Source organism: Talpa europaea (genome assembly GCF_964194135.1).
Source record: "Talpa europaea genome assembly, chromosome: X".
Classification (NCBI taxonomy): domain Eukaryota; kingdom Metazoa; phylum Chordata; class Mammalia; order Eulipotyphla; family Talpidae; genus Talpa; species Talpa europaea.
In genome coordinates, this window is record NC_140081.1 from 93998907 (window position 1) to 94018245 (window position 19339).

At 51.6% G+C, this 19339-nt stretch overlaps 1 protein-coding gene across 1 annotated transcript; it reads right to left on the bottom strand.

The window, feature by feature from the left end:
* Positions 1–18553: 18553 nt before the first annotated feature.
* On the bottom strand, positions 18554–19107 carry LOC311187205 (small ribosomal subunit protein uS8). The gene has a single exon (XM_084258504.1). The coding sequence runs from the start codon at positions 19081–19083 to the stop codon at positions 18691–18693; it is 393 nt and encodes a 130-aa protein (XP_084114630.1). The 5' UTR covers positions 19084–19107; the 3' UTR covers positions 18554–18690.
* Between the last annotated feature and the right edge of the window lie 232 nt (positions 19108–19339).

Below are 19339 nucleotides of genomic sequence, written 5' to 3' on the forward strand. Positions count from 1 at the left end.
TCACATCGGCCTTTCCGAGCACACCAAGCGGGTCAACATTAGTGATCTTCCTCTTGTGTGCGAAGTGAATGTTTCGGTTCTAGTTTTTATGCATGACTCCAGGCGCTTTGCTGCCAGTGGTTTTTTTTTTTTTTTTATTTGTTTGTTTGTTTGTTTTGTCTATACATGCACTGGGTACAGTCAGAAGCGCAGGAGGGTGAGAGAATTCACCAGAGCCAGAAGGACCGAAGTACACTACTGAGGGGAGCAGCGGGCGGCAGGAGAGGTCTGCGCACCATGTGGGATCCTCCTCTGGTGGCCGGGGAGCAGCCGGGGATCGAACCGGCGCCGCAGAGGCCGCGGGCAACTTCGCAACCCAGCGCTCAACCGCTGCGCCACCGGGGAGGCCCAACTGCCAGTGTTTTAATTCAATCTCTATTCAAAGGGCTCCAGTGGTCACAGAAAGGCATTAGCGATATTGTTTCAGGAGAAGCTTGAAAGTCAAAGCCTCAGATTCCAGTTGCAGTTGTTGTTGAGCAGCACGCACTTTGAAGGGGGAGATGTTATGGAATTGTCCAGAAGCCTCATTAAATTGAGTTTTGCCAATTATGGCATGAAATGTGCTTCAAATGGTAGAAAATTGAAAAGGGGGGCTGCTTCCGGGAAGCGAGGGAGGAGCAGAGTCCAGGACTGCTAAGGGGTTAAACTGTCATGAGAGAAAGAAGAAACCCCTGAGGACGGGGAGTGAGAAGACAGGGGAAGCTGTGCCTCTGGAAGGCTCTCGAATCAGTCAGCCTGGAGCAACATACCTCCACTCAACCATTTAAACAGAACAGAAACTGTTTATCAAATGAATTGCTTTTTTCTCACACAATTAAAACAAAAACTCATAGAAAGACATGTCTTTCTGCAGCCCCTACCACCTGCCCCACCCCTGAGGATGATAGCAGCCGCAGCTGTCAGCCAGGTGACAAGCGAGTGACTCTTGCCACATGCCAGCAGGTCAAGTTTAGTTTTAAGAATAAAGGTTCTACTCAGGAAGACAGACATAAACACATACTTTATGTTTAAATGACCATGAAGAAAGAGGGTCTGCAGGCCAAGGCCTCTTTTTTCCCACCTCACAGGAATTACTTTCTTCAGGGGGTGGGGTGGGGTTTTTGGGGGCCAGACATCATTCCTGTTGCTCAATATCAACTGCCTGCTGCCCTGAGAAGCAGCCTCTGCGTTATTTCGACATTTCTCAAGGAAAACAACCAAGAATCTTCACATATTTTGCCTCACCATATCCTCAAGCCCGTCCCAGGGCAGAGATCACTTTTCTGATTGGCCCTCTGATGTGAGCTTCTGGGAGGCTCGATGACTTGCTCAAGATCAATTCACCAGTGGTGGAAGTGGAACTCAAAAGTTGTTCTGATGTCAATCCCTCCTTGATACGAGCTCACGCAACAGACACTTCTCCTGATTTAATCTGCTTTCACCTTGGCCTCGGACACAAAAGAGAATGGCAAATAACATGGAATCAGCAGAATTAGAACCTCTGTTAGGATAAGGGCTTATGTTGAGCCCACTTGTTAACTGTTCAGATACCTTCTTCCTATAACTTGTTCATGATTTAAAATTCGACATTTTCTTTTTAAGCCTTGATATTAGAGGTGGGGTGACTTTTCTGGCTGCTGAAAATTTCTTCGTCAATATCCAGGAAAATTACCAAAGCTCTGAACATTGACCTATTGAGCATCTCGGAGAGCTCTGGGAGCTGGCTGGGCCTTGGGAAGCTCTGAGGTCCCCAGGCTGACTGGCTGGCCAGGCACAAGTCCCTCTGTGTTTCCTGAGGAAACAGAGTGGAGAGACCCGGGTGTTGCGGTCTAGAGGCCCCAGAGAAGTGGGCACAAGCTCAGCCTGCCCCGAGTGCCAGCGGCAGCCCCTGTCCCCTATCCCTGAAGCGTGCGCTGGGCCAGGTCACGGGAAACCGCAGAGGAAGGTAGCTTGGGAAGAAGCATTTGTCCTGCAGCCTGTGTGCAGTGCAGGTGGAAAAGGCAGGGCGCACACCAGACCCAAGATGCGCAAGGAGTTGGGGTGCAACCTGTGCTGTGAGTGGGTAGATGTTACCCTGCCATTTAGGCACTTGCCAAGCGAGCGTTCTCCCCTTGACACTATCTGCACATGGGAACTGTGATCAATCTCTTCCAGCTCCTGGGGCTGTTTTCTAGGTCATCCGGCAGCAAGCTGAAAGGGCCATGCACATCTGTGGGGTGATGGCCAAGTGTAGCTGTCTGAGTCCTTCACATCATGTCCTGAGGAGTTGATTGGGCCCCAACTCCAAGATAATTGACTGACAAAGACTGATTTGCTGTGGCATGACTTGGCAGGGGGCAGGTGTGTGTGAGGGAGGAACAAAGTCTCAGAGACTGAGGAAGGCAGACTGTACCTCAACTTCAGAAAGATTTTCCTGCCAGCAAACAGGGCTCCGGGGGCAGGTCCAGACAGACTCCGTAAGGAAGCGGCAACACCGTGTCCAGCTCGTGGAGGGCGAGAGCCTCTGGCCAGGGCCCTGCAGCTTCCCGCTTCAGGGGGACGGCAGAGCTGAGTCCTGTCCTCACGGCTGCGAGGCTGCTGTGACCACTGAGCGTACCCGGCGCCCTCCCTCCCAGGAGTCACCCAAGAAAAGAGCGTTATGATGGATCCCAGCTATGAAGCCCGTCCCTCCGCTGGCGAATGTTGTGTCTTTGTGACTGGGGCCCGAGTTTCTCCTGGAACAGGAACGACGTGTTGCAGTTGGCAATTGTAAAGATTTTGAGGGGAGCCGCCAACCTTATGCGCTTGCTCTGCGTAGGACACTCCACTGGGCGCTCGGAGGGGATACGCAGCGGACATGCCGTTTCTTCCTGAACGTCACCATGGCCTGTGAGGGGCGCGGCCACACAGTGTAAACAGACAAAGCAGGAAAAGTGCCCCAGCTCTGGGCACACAGAAGAGGGACGCTGGCCCAGTGCGGGAGATCCCGGGCAGAGTTCAGAAGGCGATATGGCACCTTTGGCCTGAAGGAACGGGATGGATTTTGACAAGCAGGAGGGAAGCCTGAGAGCACAGGGGGGCACTGGGAACAAACCTGAGTAGTGCCCAGGGAGACCTGGACCGCCTGGCTGCTGAGAAGCAATGAGTCCTAGCGAGTTGCTGCTCTCTGTGTTCAGGTACTGGCCCTGCAACGTCGCCGTGTTAATGGCAGCCCCGCAGGAGGTTGGTGCAAAGTGATTAAGTGAATGCATGAAACTCACGGAAGGTGCCTGAGCCCCAAGAAGCAGCGCACCCACCCTGGGTGTCACGTCCCGGCACCGTGGCCAGAGTGCCTGCGCTCATGCTCTCGTCACTTCCCAAGGTCCTGGTGTTCGGTTTTGGTTTTGGTTTTCGTGTTTGTTTTACTGCTCATAATTTCATGAGGCAGACAGTAAAAATGGAAAGGTTTTTCTTAATTAAAAGTTTGGGAAGAGGGGCCTCCCGGTGGTGCAGCGGTTGAGTGCTGGGTTGCGAAGCTGCCCACAGCCTCTGCGACACCGGATCGATCCCCGGCTGCTCCCCGGCCCCCGGAGGAGGGTCCCACATGGTGCGCAGACCTCTCCTGCCGCCCGCCACTCCCCTCAGCAGTGTGCTTCAGTCCTTCTGCCTGCTCTGCTCCCCGCTCTGGCTCTGGTGAATTCTCTCACCCTCCCGCGCTTCTGACTGTACCCAGTGCTTGTATAAACAAACAAATAAAAACAAATAAATAAATAAATAAAAACATGCCTCTATAAAAAAAAAAAGTTTGGGAAGAGGGCGTCCCTGGTGCACAGGGGGTTAAGCACCACACTATGGGGTGACCCACAGCCTCTGCAGCACGAGTTCAATCCCCACGAGTTCGATCCCTGGCCAGGGAGCTACCCACATGGCACAGCGGACCTCCCCTGTCTCGCCTGCTGCTCCCCTCAGCAGTGTATTTCAGTCAATCTGCCTGTTCTGTTCCCCGCTCTGTCTCGGTGAATCCTCTCACCACCCCCATACCTGTGGCCTGTACCCCAGCTCTTGTGTGCATAAATAAATAAATCTTTAAAAAAAAGTGTGGGAAGAGAAGAACTCATCCCCAACGTACTAGTAAGCAAGCCGCTCACCACACGCTGTGTACGCCATGCCAGGAACTCTGAAGACTTCCCGGGAGAGCTGTGTTCATTCAGAGCCGGCCTGGTCACCAGGAGCGATGTAAACCACATGGAGCGAACATCTCAGTCTAGGGTCACCAACTGGAGTTCCAGAATCTGAAAGCTGGTGTTTCCTCTCATGGAGTAAAAGGAAAATGACGCTTAGCCAAAGCTGGTAATGGGCCAAGTCATTTCAACGACCATCTCCTAAGGCGCTTGCTGTGCCTGGCACTGTCCTTGGCACTGCAGGGGGATGTCAGAGGTAGACACTGCTGGTCTTTTCTTTCTGTGATCATTGACTGAGTCCGCTCTCTCCTCTGCCTTTCCTGGTCTTTAGTCCTCTCAACTTGCACCCTAATTCTCTCTAGTGAATATAAAGCCCCAAGAGGAAGCTCAGTATTAGGAAGCAAGCAGTTGAACAACTCACCTTGGAGCCCCTATATTCACAACAGCACTATTCACAACACCCAGATATGAAAACAGCCGCTGTGCCAAATGACAGATGACTAGATCAGGAAGCGGTGGTATATCTGTTAATACGTGATGGAATACTACTCAGCTATAAAGAAGGTGGAATCTTGCCATTGTAAGAACATGGATAGAACTGGAGGTAAGCCAACTCAGAGGAGTAAGACAACTACTGGATTATTTTGCTTAGATGTGGAATATAGAGAAACAAAACAAAGGAATTGGCAAAACTAAACCAAAACAAAGCCTGGAAATCTGATTTTACAACTGAGGCTACCTGGGGGGAGTGTGGAGGTGGTGGGGACCAAGGGGGAAGGAGCCCAGTAGACCGTGGAGGAGGGTTATGGGCTCTTTAGGGGTGGGGATGGTGTAACATGCATCTGAGGAGGGATGGACCTATTCACTTAAATCATGTACAGTGGTGTGAGGCAACATTATCTCAATAAGTGTAATTTCATTGCAATTTTTTAAAGGGGGAGCCTAGGAGTGCAGCTCAACTCGGTCCTCCTTCTCCCCCTTGTGTATTCCTCACCCTGTTGTCTTGGCAAATGTTCCCACTCTGAGAGTGCCTCACAAAAAATTTCACCATAGCTGAATGGGAGTCTAGGTAAGGCCCAGGGGAAAGGTCGAGGGTGATGGGATGATCAGTTGTGAATGAGTGACTGGACTTGGCCTGAGTCACCCATCATTCATCGTCTCCTCATCCTATCTCTTGAGATATAGATGTATAGATGTGCGACTCTGAAGGCGGTAGGGATGTAGTCTGTGGTTCAAACACCAAGATTCCCCATCAAGACAAGAACCATGCCTGACCTTGATCTCACCGAGCCAGCATCAAGCTGCTAGGCCTAGCAGCTGACCCAATATCATTCGATAGCTTGAAAAGTGGAATTAGGGACAAGCACCCAAGTCCCAGGTCTGTGATGTTGACACCCCACCCCCTTCCCCTCAACAGGCTCAGCGGAAAAAAAGTCTTTCCCCAGAGGTGATGACAAGTTTGACATGGCCAAGAAGGTTTCTGTTGAAATGAATTTATCCTAACAAAGGTGTTGAAGTTAAAAGCTGCTCTCTAGGGTTTTTTATTTCAAAATAAGCAAGTCTCTGGTTATTGTCATTTATCAGCACTATGTCAGAGAGAGAAGAAGAAAGTTTGTGCTGCAAAAGCTGATGCCGACAGGCAGCAAGTTACCCTTCAGCTAAACTTATGCAAAAACTTTCAAGAGAACAAACTGGAATTGATCGGGAAACAATTGATCCGTGATGACTAAGTGTGAGTCAGTGCTGATTTCCCTTGCGTGGCAGCCAGTTAGTTGTCCAGAAGGATGACAAACAAGCCCTAAAGTGACAGGAAGGGCACCGCCAACCTTCTCTTCCCTGGTCTAACCACGACATTGTGTCTTTCTTTTTTCTGGAGAAGATTTTTGTCTTAGAATGGGGGGAGTATGCTTTCAAATTTCACTGGTCATTTTTAAAAGAAAAAATTATATTCACTGCTAAAATGTAGAAAATTGACACAGGCAAGTGAATCTTCAGATCCATTAGATGAAATCACTTTTTGTTTTCCAGTTTGCTAAGCCAAGATCTCATAAAATCTTGTGCAGAAGAAATAACGAAGAGAGCCAACAAGCCTGTTTGAGTTGACAGAAGGAATGAAACTTTTCCTGGTGGCTCACCCACAGGAATGACCTTGGCTGATACTGGTGTAGATCTTGAGTAAAATAGGTTTTGTTAATAACAGCTGCACCATTTGCAGTGTGTCCGTGGGACAGGGGACCTGCTGCTCCTCCAGTTCCTGAGTGTCTGTTCTGCAGCGGCTCTCGCCTGTGGCGCCCTGTGGTTCCCTGGAGCTCAGAAAGTGTGTGATGCAGCGGAGGGTGTAGAGGGAGTGAGGAAAGGGTCCGCGGTGAATGTCTGCTGCACTCCCTATTCTTTAGCTCCACCCTCCAGTGCTTCTCAGGGCCCTCCTGCACTGGATCATCTCCTCTGCCCTAACTACACGTTGTCCTGGGCAACCTCTGAACACTGTGTGTAGCTAAATGCATGTGCGACCTTGGAGACACAACTGCCTACTGGTGATTGTCACTGCCATTCTTCAAACTCAGCATGTCTTTCTCCTGAACACTTTATGTGCTTCTCATCCTGATGACTGACATCTTCTTCTGCTGATCACCCAAGCCAGAACCGCGAAGTCATCCTAGACGCCTCTCCTCCAGCACCCACCTCCGGGCTATCATCCACGCTGACTGAGTCTGCCTCCCTGGCATCGTCTCTAATCTCTTCATGCCTCTACTTCTGGGCCTCTGATTCAGCTGGCCCTGACAACCCATTCTCCATACTACGCCCATGAACAAGGCAAGACAAATCCACAATTTGGCCGTATAACCTCCTCATGTAAGTGTGGATTGCTTCCGTGGTTGAATATGCAGTCAAGCCCAGCCTTGCCTCCCACCCCTGGGAGACGTCTCATTTCTGGCACAACTCATCCTGATTCTTGCAGGCCTCGTGATTTTGGGCCCTGTGGCCAAACTCCCGATAGAACCTAGTACTAGTTACAATAACAGCCTTTTCGTGGCTCTATCCTCTGGAACCAGCTCTGTCAAGTTACCTAATCCCTTCGAACCCCAATTTTTTCATCTCTTAGTTAGAGATAATAGAGACCTCTAATGTTCAGGGATAATTGAGATCGTAGCTTTGAGGCCCTTATTATCAGTCCTTGCTTTCTCTCCTGAGTGCCCACCGAAGACCCAGGCGGAGAGTCACCTCCATGAGGATTTGCTTGGCTCTTCTCTCCTCGGTACCCTATTGGTAGTTTGTTCATACATAGTCCTTGCTGCTCACCCACTCTGAGCATTCATTTGTGCCTCTGTGCCTCCCCTCGTTGCTGGCACAACACCCAACGCAGTGAGCATTTGCTGAATGCTGAATGAGTGAGGCGGACTTTTGGAATGTTCAATTTGTCTTCTAGATTTGAAGGCATAATATATCACAGGATGACCTTAGCTATGAGGAAGAAGGGATTCTCTTAGTATTCTAGTGTCCCTCGGTATTTTTATTTATGGAATACAACTCTGCCAAGTTTTTGTCTAGCTCTAACTCTGATGTTTCCTCCCTCTCTGTCCTGCTAGGAGAGAGTTTCCAGTGATAATTCCACCTAAATATTCAGAGCTGTCAGTGTCTGTCCACACCCCTCTGCTCTGCCAGAGACACCGTCTGGGGCAGGCAAGGCCAAAGTCATTTGCTCCAGAACATCTTCCCTCAACTCTGTGGGCGTTATACATGTCAAAGGGAGAAGGCGAAGGCTCCTTCTTGCACTGCTTCCCCTGGGGTGTCCCTCCCCTTTCTGGGCTTCACTTGCCTCACCTATTAGGTGACCCCTGGGGTCAAGCTCTCTGACCATGGGCAACATTTTCCTGTTGGCTTGTGGAGACTGTATGGTGTTTCCACACAGATTGTCTCCCCGTGTGAAGTAATACCTCTGACGTAGCATCATCATCCCTATTTTTCAAATTATCTGGAGTTGAGGTTGGGGTGGCATGCCTTCGCCAGGTGGATGGCTCCCGTGAAGACAAATCCCTGGCGCTGCCCTGTCATTATAAGGGTTTCTGTGTAGAGTGAACCAAGCAAAGTACTTTTCTGCAGCGGGCACTTAGGAAAGGGATGTGTCCCTGACCACACGAGTTCCCGGGTGGCCGTGCGTGTTCCCAGGTGGCCGCGGTGCCGAGCAGGACACACCACCTCGAGGAGGAGCGAGGAGGGACTAAGGGCGAGGCCACCTGGCTGGCGGGTGGTCTTTGGAAGCGGAGCTCGAGAGCTCACGCTGTTAGACTGCTGCGGGGCACTGCAAATAAAGTAAAACAGTGGAGAGAAATGGAGCACTGAGGCTCTTAGTTCACTCAATGAGGCAGAAACCATTTATTTCCGAGTTGGGGCCCATCCGTACAGTGCTGCTGCAGACATCTTGCATTTGCAGGTTGCATTATTGCCGCGCGTGCTCGCCGGTGGCCCGCCCCAAACTTAACCAATACCAGCCTTGAGAAGGAGCTGGTTCTGTACTCCCTCAACCTCAGAAGTGTTTGACCTGGAAGAGAGCTTAAGAATCGCAAACCTAACACCCCTAGTTTACATCCCTGGAAACGGAACTACAGGGAGGTGAAGTGACTTGCCCGAGGTCTCACAAGAAGTTAGCAGAGGAATGAGATGAGTGCGTAGCTTCCTGACTCCCAGTCCAAGTCTTTTTTTTTTTTTGGTACCATTTATCATGCATTTAAATCTGGATTTCAAAAGTGTGACAATACCTCAGAGGAAGAGGTATTGTCACATTTTGTGTAATATTCAAAATGAATATTAGGTTGTAACAATTAATCACTTTGAAAAATATGAAAATATCACCGCTGCTACCACCGCTGGGACCCCCGCGACCCCCTCCCACCACCGCGCACCCTCACACACGCCGACCCTGCTTGCCATGGAAAACTCAGATCTGTTAGTGATCAAAACCAGCCCTGGGTCTGGAACAGCCTTTTCTGGGAATATATATACAAACTTTGGCAGGAGTTCAATCAGCACAGCTCAAATACCCACACCCACACCCAAGCCTGGGCAATGTCAGTCTCCTGTCAAGTGCGGACACTTTCTGGGAACTTGGGGGTGATGGTCCCGGCAAATGTGGCCCTGAAGACTCACAGGCTAATCAGGTGAATTCGATTAAGCAAATGGGTATAGTGGAATCAGATTTGCCCTTCTATCATTTTATCATTCTTCATGAGAGTTGATTGAGTATCCAAAATGATCTCATTAGGAAAATTGTTCTATTGCTCATCTCTTTTCCAAGGGTGCAGTTCAGACCCAGAGGAAGAGTTGGTTTCTTCCCCCTATTTCATGAGCTTTCCCTGACGCGAGCTTGCAGATTTGTGAGTGTCGTCCTCCCTGTCCTGTGACTTCGAACATTTCAAAAGGACTATCTCAAAAGGTGGCTCGAAGTGGTGGCATGGGACCAGGGTCCTGTAATGTGGTGCCTTTACTTCAGCAGCATGGCATGCAGTGGTGGTTGCATGCTGCTGGGAGCAGAGTCCATACAGAGAGCTCTTTGCCCAGGCAGGTGGATGCCTGGGGCCTGCTGAACGGGTCTCACAACCAGCGCCAGAGCCACCAGCTGCAGGGTGCGGGGTGGGCATGTTAGAGGGCTCGTCCCTGTGCTGGGCTTGGTGCTGAGGGGCAGGTGTTGAGAAGGATGAAACTTAGCAGAGGGGGGTCTTCTGTTCTGGGGCTGCATGGAGCCTGACCAGTCACGGGCTGCCACCAACTCTTAGCAAACGTGGGGAATTGGACAGAGCAGGAGGGAAAGACACAGAAAGGCAAACCTGTGGAAGATCTTTGGTGAAACAGGAAAGGAAATAAATCATGGTCGAAGAGGAGAGCCAGACATGGAATGACCCCAAGGTAATCTGTAGAATTAACACTAGGACAGATAGGAACACTCAGGGGAATGGCTGGCAGGCCTCCGTGGAGACGCAATCTTTGGTTGCCCAACAGAAAAAATGCCTTCCCCTCTTCTCCCCCACACCCCCAAAAAAGAAAGGACCCAGAAAGTTGCCTCAACCCTTGCTCTCTTACAGCCTTTGGAGCCAATGGGTGAGGTGTAGACAAGAAAGCATGTGAGTGAGGAGCTCATTGAAAGGATGACAATGAGAAAAGGCAAAAGAATGAGGGTGTGGGGAAAAGCATGTCCTACACTGGACCTCAGGAAGGTGCACAGGCACCAGCAGAGTGGCGAGGAGGGCCGCGTCTAGGGCAGGAGCAAAGAGGAGGCAGCTCAGCTCAAGCATGATCCTGCCTGCACTCAAATGGGAAACTCTCCGCCCAGCGCCGGGCTGCTTCTAGAAGGCACCGGCCCATGCTAAGGCTGGGCGGACGCAGGGGGAATGAGTGTCACGTCCCCCCTGCATCTGCCTCCTGCCCCTCCCACGGTCAGCTCGTTCCTGCGAAGTTCACCGTCTTACTAACTCGTTCACCCAGTAAACAAACATTTCGTCCAACTGCTCGGTGCTTGGTGAGATGGGCCTCATCACAACCGAAGGTCCGAATGTCTCCCTCCCTCCATCCACCCCGCCACCCAGTTCTTTGACGCCGCCTGGCGAAGACGTCCTGGACTTGCCTCTGCTCGCCTTCCTCGCTCGCGCCGCCTGCCACCCCGTGGCTCTTTGTCTTGGATGGCGGCAGTGGGCGCTCCGCGGGCCCGTGACGAGGTCGACGAGTATCACGCTGGTGCTGGTCAGCCCCGCGGCACCCTCGCCAGGGCTCTTCCGCGGGCTCCTCTTGTCAACCGTGTGCTTTCACATGTTCCCAGCTTGCCTGCTTTCCTGCAGAGTAAATTTCAAAGTTCAAGGTTATTCTTTTTTTCCCCAAGGTTATTGTTAATTTGATCCCTCCCACCCAAAAGTTCTGGCTTTCCCTCCGCTCCCGTCACTCCCCCGACACACGCCAGCTGCAGTCATGCGGGTCACTTCCTCTTCCCTGGATGGCGCCGGCCGCGGCCCCTCCCGTCCTCGTGGCTGGTCGCAGTTCCCTTTCCGTCCGCCCACCTGCGTGTGAACACACGCGCTAGGCCTCGATGAAATACCACCTTCTCGGTGGAAATCGTTATTCTCACCCCTTTCATAACTTTTTCTCCCAATGTGTTCTAGAAATCTCTATCACATCACCTTCGCTCAGTGTTCCCCCCTCAATCATTCAGGGATTTAATTTCTCTCTGCGTCTTCAGTGCTCAACACAGCTCGGAACAGGAAACGCGCGCATGGCTGAAAGAGCACGCTGACGCTTCAGCCCCGGGACACGAATTAGCCAAGGAACTGTCTCTCCATTCTCTGTCACCTTGATGGGCATTCCGGGAGAGTGCGTTGGTGTGTTTTCCTGTGTATGTGCGCGCGCACACGCATGCATGTGCCATTTTTCCGTGGTTTGTTAGCCGAGTTATTGAGCGACCACCTTTGCTCTCACCTTTCGCCGGCTGTGGGGAGGCAGATGGACGTGGCCCGGCGTCAGCAGAGCCCACCATCGAGGGCTAAGGCAGTCAGAGCTGAACTCAGAGAACCAGGGGACCCACCGTCGGCCTCAAGTCTCAAGTCCACATCGTCATCACACTCGACAATGATGACCCCTTAGCCCCTTCGCTCCTAGCGTATGGCCAGGCGCGTTGTCTCCCGGCTCTTCTCTCGTGCAGACGCGCCTTTCCGCTTCTCCGGGGAAGCGCACGCATCTCCGCGCGTACGGGGGCCGGGGCTTGCCCCAATGCTTTCGCGCGGAGCGTGGCCGGACTCTTGGCCCTCCTATAAGATGGCACTAACAGAAAACGGAAGCCGAGGATTTACATAAAAGTCACCTGTGAAACATCGCTCTTGGCTTGTAGCTGCAGCTACTGCGTTTCAGCAGCGGCTGCTCAGACCGGAGGTGACATCTCAGCGCGTCTTCGGCGCTTCCTCTCTGCTCACACTGACACTAGTCGTGCTGAAAGATAGAACGTTTTAAAAAATATCATTTTGTGAGTCCTTTCTGTCCTCGATTCACATCACGTGATAAGCACCGATCTGCTGTGCTAGGTTTGGAGGCCACAGGGGCACAGGGAACAGAGCCCCGTCCTGCCCCATGAGGCCGTCGGGTGGGGGGGGGGGAGGCGCACGCTGCAGAGCCCTGTGAAAGGGAGAGAGTGGCGATGAAGAAATGCACGGAACGGAGTAACAGGAAAATGCATAAATAATAGCAACTCATCAATAGACAAGAAAAGTGATCAAATTTGGATTTTCCAAGGAAAGGTCATTTCAAGGCATCCGAAAGCCATCGCCTGGACCCCCCTGTGGCCCTGTTGGCCTGGCCCCACCGGCAAGAGCCCCGCTTTGGACACTCAGGCACTCAGTCAAGTCTGCTTTTGACTTTCCTTGAGATCCCATTGACATATCTTCCAGTTTGTGACTTTCCTTTCTGTTTATGGCGTCACTTGGTGGTGGGTCTTATCTGCTGAAGTGGTACACGCTATCCGTCTTTTCCTTTATGGTTTGTGTTTTGGGGACTTAACAATCCCCACGTTAATCTGAGGCTACAATGATATTTTCCTAGAAAAGTTAAAATTTTCTTTTCCTATTTAGGAGCATAGCCCACTGAGGATTTACTTGGGCGCCTGCTGTGACGCAGGGGTGTGTGTTCGCACTTGTTTCTACGTGGCTGGCCATGTCCTTGCCGCCCGGTACTCAGGCCTCCCTTTTCTCATGAGTTATGCCGTCTCTGCTGCAAACCAAGTTCCTGTGCACATGTGGCTCTGTGCCAGGGCACATTACACTACTCTGTCTCTGGATACTATCACGTCATAATTATTATAACTTTGTAATCAGGCTTGACATTTAGTGGGGGAAAGTCTCCCGCCTTGTTTTTCTTCTGCAATATTTTGCTGTTTATTTTTGGGCCTTTGCGCTTCTGTATGGACTTTTAAAATCAATTTGGCAAGTACGATAGAAAAGAGTTGGGGTTTTGACTGCAAGCACATCGAGTAATAATGTCCTCTAGAGAAGCGCCTTCTTCACAACTGCCAGTTTTTGTGGCCACGAGCCCAGCGGATACCCCATCACTTAGATCACCTTCTGGGTTTTTTTAAACAATGTCATAGCATCGTTCCTATAAGTATTTTACATACGATCCCAGAGGTTTATATCTAAGTGCCTTATCATTTCTGTTGCTATTGCAAATGGTGTATTTCTAAGCATTAGGAGAACATGATGTAAGTTGCAGAGGCGAGTCATTACAAACCGATGTGTGCGTATACTACATAGATGCACCGTGAAAGCCCAAGTCTACCCTTCACCATAAACGATATGTTTTCAGATGGACATGTTTCACACCTTCATTTTGGTGCCATTTAATATTCTTAACTGCCTCCTTATTCTTGAGACAACGCTCTCTTCCTTTGTCCCCATGAAATCATGTTCCTGCTTTTCCTACAACTTCTATCAGTCTCCTCCATAAGTCTCTGGATACTTCTTCCTGAACATTTGTCTCCCGAGGTTCTGCCATCCGTTTCCCTGATCAAGGTGTCAGTCACGCTTCCCTCTGCAGTGACTCTATCTACAACTCACCCCAAACCTCCCTCCTGACAGCCAGACCCAAAGATCCAGCCACCTCTGCACTCTCAGTTTGGGTGCACCAGAGTCCTCCTAGACTCGACAGATCCAAAACAGCACTCGGTACTCTGCGTCTCAATGAGCCTTTCTCCTGGCGTTCCCAGCATCGGTAAATAATTACACCAGCCACTCAGAGGCTTAAGCCAGGAAGATGGGAGTCGTCCTTGACTCCTCCACTCCCCCCACTTCGGCACCTGCTATCTGCTGTGGGCCCATTTTAATGCAGCAGCCAAAGGGAAACACTGCAAAATACAATGTGACACTATCACTCCCGACTGAAACTCTTCTAGACTCCCTGTCACCCAGCTCCCAAGGGCTTTCATGTTCTAGTCTTGCTTCTGTTAACATGACCTTCCCCACAGGGCCCTTGCCTATCTGTCCAGTCCCGTCTCAGTCCATATCCGGATCTCTTGTGCTTCCCATCATGGTTAATGACACCCCCAGTTAACTGTCACCTAGGGCAGAGACCCAGGGGTGGTCTGTGATTCCTGCCTCTACTGATCCAATTGGGCACCGAGTCTACCGTGTTCTTTATCTTGAACACCTCTCCTGCCCAGCCCGCCACGTCTGTACAAAATGCAAACCTTCACTCAGCGCGCAACACAGCGCCCGTCGTGCCTTAGGCCCCACGCACGCAGCAACGGCTTACAGTCCCTGGGAGCTCCGTGCCATCCTGCTTCCATGTTTATGTACATACTTTGCCTTTTCCTCACCCAGGAAGACTCTTTCTTCTTTCTCAACTTAATTGCCCAGGAACTGCTTCTCAGCAATTCAAGGCTCAGCTCCAGCACCCTCCCTCCCGGAAGGGGGTCCCGACCACCTCCGGGGGAGCTGACCTCACGCTCTGTGTCGTCCAGGTGCCTGTGCATGCGGGCTGGAAGGCCTGAGCTGGGCAAGTGTTCCCTTTGTTCATACTTTCAGTTCCCCCAAACTGACAAGGCCTCTCCTGAGTATGTGGCAAACTCTGCTGCCTTGTTATTCCCATCGTCTGCAGTAGGCCAGTGAGCCTGGATTGTCGCCATGTTACTTTGACCTTAAAACACATTTTATCATGTTCATGGCGCAGAATTGGAGAGAGCAAATGTCTCAACAACACCTTGTTCCTACAGCCACTGACTGTTTTAGTCACCTGCTCCTCTACCCACCGATCCTGTGAGCAGACATTTGAGGGGAGCCTTGGAAGAAGGCCGTGCCCTGTCCCCTGGAAGCTCCCTTGTGCTCCATCCAGAGTGGACTGGGTGTCACAGAGATGCATCTCAGTTTCCCTAACCTGCTCAGAGGCCTCAAGTTCATCATCCTTGAGGTGTCTGTAGATGAGGACCGCCTGACGAGGTGACACACAGACTGGTGTCTGATGCCAGATGCATTGACAGCCTCTCACCACCCTGGAGACGCAGTGGTGGAGACAGCAGGCCTGCTCAGCACAGAGCACAGAGCCTGGCTTTGTCCCCCTGTGCTCTGTACAAACGGAACCTGGATGTTCCCTAGATACCAGTGACATGCATCATGAGCCACAAAGCCAGATACATAGACATTATGGAGCGCCCTTCCTGGGCCACACAGCGTTCTGCTGTGCATGAGTGAGGCCTGCCTTCTAGCACATGGCACTGCCAACCTGTGGCCTTGTCACAGATTCCCGACACGGTGACACACTAAGAATTGATAGCTGGTTATTTATGAAACGTGGAACTATGGGTGTTTGGGGTCCTATGTTTCTGTGTTTTTCAAATGTTCTTTAATCATGGAAAAAAACTTCATTAACATTTAAAAAATAAAATAGGAGAAATACCCACCCATATGTCTTGCTACTAGACACCAAGCAGGGCATTTTTCAAACTGACCTTAGAAGCTGGACTCGTTGCAGCCCGAGCCAGCACCATTCGTAAATTCCTAGTTTCCAGCCTGTGGTTTTGAGTAACCATGGCGAGTTACAAGGTAATTAGAAATGCACCTTCAGAGCTCTGTGGAAATATGGACTCCTGTGTACAACTCGTGAAAAAGGAAAGTTCAGGAACATGGTAAGGAAAACACTCAGCTATCCAATGTGCAAGAAAAATATTCTGTCTCTTTTCTCCTAATAAGAAAAGAATTAGAAGAAATGTGATCATTATAATTATTTTAGAAAGAGGGCTCAGGGAGAATATAAAAGCAAAGAAGAAGAGAAATCACTGCCTAGAAGCCAAGATCCCCAAAGGAAAGGAGAGGGAGGGGAGGGAAAAGAAGGCTAAGAGATGTGAACATTTGGGAACAGACACTAGAAAATAAGGTTCGAAACACCTATGGAGGCCCAGGGGGCTGACCATGGATCCCCCGTGCGTTGCTGTGGGAGCCGGCAGGTCGATGCCCATTGAGTCGCTTGAGAGTGTGGGAAGGAGTCACGAATGATCAAGAACCTAAGGCAAAAGAAGGGGGCGCCAAGGCCGTCCCTGAGGCGCGAGGGCACCACGCCAGGTACCTAGAAGAGTGGCGGAGGACCACTTACTAGTCCCTGATTCCAGAAGGAGCGGTGGTGGTCACTGGGCGGGTAGATCGTTAGTGCCCCAGCCATCCACACAGGGCTGGGGTACTCCTCATCCTTACAGGAGGACAAACTGAGAGCACAGCTGAGAGCCGCCAGGAGTGGGGAGCAGTGGTTTCCATTGGGGGACTGTCCATTATCTGCCTGCAGACGACTGAACAGATGGGACAAAGGCCTTTGGGGAAAAGAAAGCAACCTCTTTTCCTTTTCCTTAGAAAACACTGATGCAATAGCCCGGACTCAACAGCAATTCCCCCAGGAGGCCATGTCCAGCGGCCCCCTCCGTGAGGACCATGATTCTGCCTGTCCCCTGGATATTACTGAATTTGGGCCCCAATTATCACAAGTGCATATTTATTGGATTATTTTATTTTAGAAATGAAGGAACAGGCTTGCTGTGGTGCAATTAAGAGCATCGATTGCTTTTAACATTTCAATTCACTAAGTTCCTCAGTGTGTACCCCTGATGCGAGAGCTCCCTGCACCCCAGGGCTCTGCTCCAGAACCATTTCCACGGCTCCATGCAAGGCCCAGGGCGCCTGTCAGCACCTGCTCCCAGCTCCATCTCGCCTGCCCCGGCTCCCTGGCTACCTCCTGCTGGAGGGGGGCTGCAGCCACCTGTGACCCCCACACTGGTGAATTTATAAGGCACTCACTGCAGGAATCCGCATCACCACTCTGCAGCGGGATGGCGGGGGCAGAGGAGGAAAGTAAGACATAGAAGAGGCACCGGCTCTTCAGAGGTGAAAGTGCTAAAGGGGAGGCCGGGCACCCGCCTCGGGCAGCAGCCTGTGTTCTCCAAGGGAGGGACTGCCCAGATCATCACATGTCCAGACAGCCAGACCCGGAAGCCCCTGTGTCCATCTGCAGACGGAGGGGAAAGCAGGAGGCATCGTCCCCGGCACGGAGGAGCAGCAGCCCCGACGAGGAGGGCCGTCCTGCCAGTGACTGTGGACGAACCTTGAAGACCTTGTGCCCAGTGAGAGACAAATGCCACGATTGCCCTCACATGACGGTCCTAAGGTAGCCGAACCCAGAGACAGGAGGTAGCCTGGTGCTCGCTGCGGGGAGCTCGATCACGGGGCAGTGGACACCGTTACACCCTCTGGCATCACTGGGAATGAAGGCCGCACCTGTGAGCAGCGTGTGCAGACATGCCCGCACCCCAGCCTGGGAAGCCTACGGTTTAGGTGCCATGACGAGTGGCAGGGGCCTGCTTTCACATTTGGGTCCCATCCATCCATAGGCTCCTCCTTTTGGGGTAGAGGACACTGTCCTCAGCTGCTCTGGTGGCCCCCAGTCTGGAGCTCCTCCATCTGATCCTCTCCACAGGCCCCTCTCCACACCCACTTCCAGAGGTGCGCGGCTGCCTGTTCTTGAGCCCACTGAGGAGCCTGTGCCAGTGCTGGGCAGCAGCTGCGGCGTGGAGTGACCCCCGTGGTTCTGCTGGGCCAGTCCCCGCTCCACTTGCTAGCTTCCGGAGGCCACCCTCTTCAAGTTTTCAGCCCAGGCGAGTGCCTCACTCAACTCACCCTAGTCTGGCCTGTGTGAACCTAACTGGAAACTCCTGTGCCCCACAGGCTTCCAGCCTTGGAGAGCCCCAGGCCTGCGCCATCGGCAACTCACAGGCAGGTAGTGATCCGGGCAGAAGCAGTTAAGGGCAGCGGAGCCCGGACTGTGACTCTCGCCTGTGAGGGCGGCTCTGAATACCCAGCGGTCTTTCCCATCCCCTTTGCAAATAGCCAAGTCCCAGCCGAAATTAAAATTTGGACTTTCAACGATTAACTACAGAGATCAAAATGTAATTAAATTATGACACACACGTTAAATCCCACCTGGGAGACAGACAAATGGGACAATTGGAGTCGGATGTGCGTATATGCAGCCGAGTCTCTGCCTGTGCTTCCTGGCACCGACCCGCTTAGGTGAAACCTCATCTCTGTGTAAGAGTTTTTGATTTTATGGTATTTGATTATTTTCTGAAGAGACTGGACCTCTTGAAAGTGTGGTCCTAGCCATAGAAACCCCTTTCAACTCCATATGACTCAATTTCCATTAAGCCCCATGGTGCCAGTCTAAGACTTCGGGGTTCCAGTTACACACAGAATGTTCACGTCCCTGGCTTTGAGAACACCGGCCTAATTGCAAGGGTGGCACAGCTGCATCCTGCACACAGAGGGGCCGGTGGGGGTCTGAAAGCACCTGGAGGTGTCTTCACAACGTGAACTGATCAATTCACAGCGATGGGCGGACTCGCCTTTCGGAACTGCACGCCTGTGCAGCTTCTCGGCCGCACGCACTTCCTTTGAGCTGCTGTGGTCCCCTCCGGAAGGAGCATTTTTTTTTTTTTTCCATTGAGGCATTTTATTTCCACATATGTTTTACACCCCTAGAAAAAGAATCCCAGGATTTTCCCTCCTGTGTGTTTTCGTCTTGCTTCTTCATGGTCCATGATGCCAGCTGAGGTTGTCAGTACAATGAAACCAAACTGACGAGATGGAAGCAAATTATTCTGCCATTTTTCTAGATCTTTGAGTTGCACATCAAATCTGGGGCTGATCACTCCACACTTGTTTAACCTGCCTGTGAGGTTCACAACAATTTTCCCAGCTCTGTGATCATCAATGATTTCAAATTCGCCAATGTAACCATGCTTCATCATCACAGTTAGAAACCGGACGATAACTTTGGAGCACGGTCTAATAAGAACCTGGCGTTTGCCTCTCTTTTCGGCATTGTTGATGCTCTTGAGGGCATCAGCCAGGACATTCATGCGCACCATTATGGCGGCACGGAAAAATGGCGGAAAGAGCCGGAAGGAGCATTTTTGATAGAAGGCAATCGGCCTAAGGAGCAGGGGTGGCTGGGTGCGCGGAAACACAGCCGCGCAGGAGAAAACACAGCGGCCGAGTCGGCAGCCAACCCCCCACGGCCTGCTGAATGTCATTCCTCCCCAGGGTGGGGCTGGGGCTGCAAAGTGGGTGCAGCGGGCAGGGTCGTGACTTCTGGCGGCGCTCAGCCAGGGCTGGTGGGGTTCG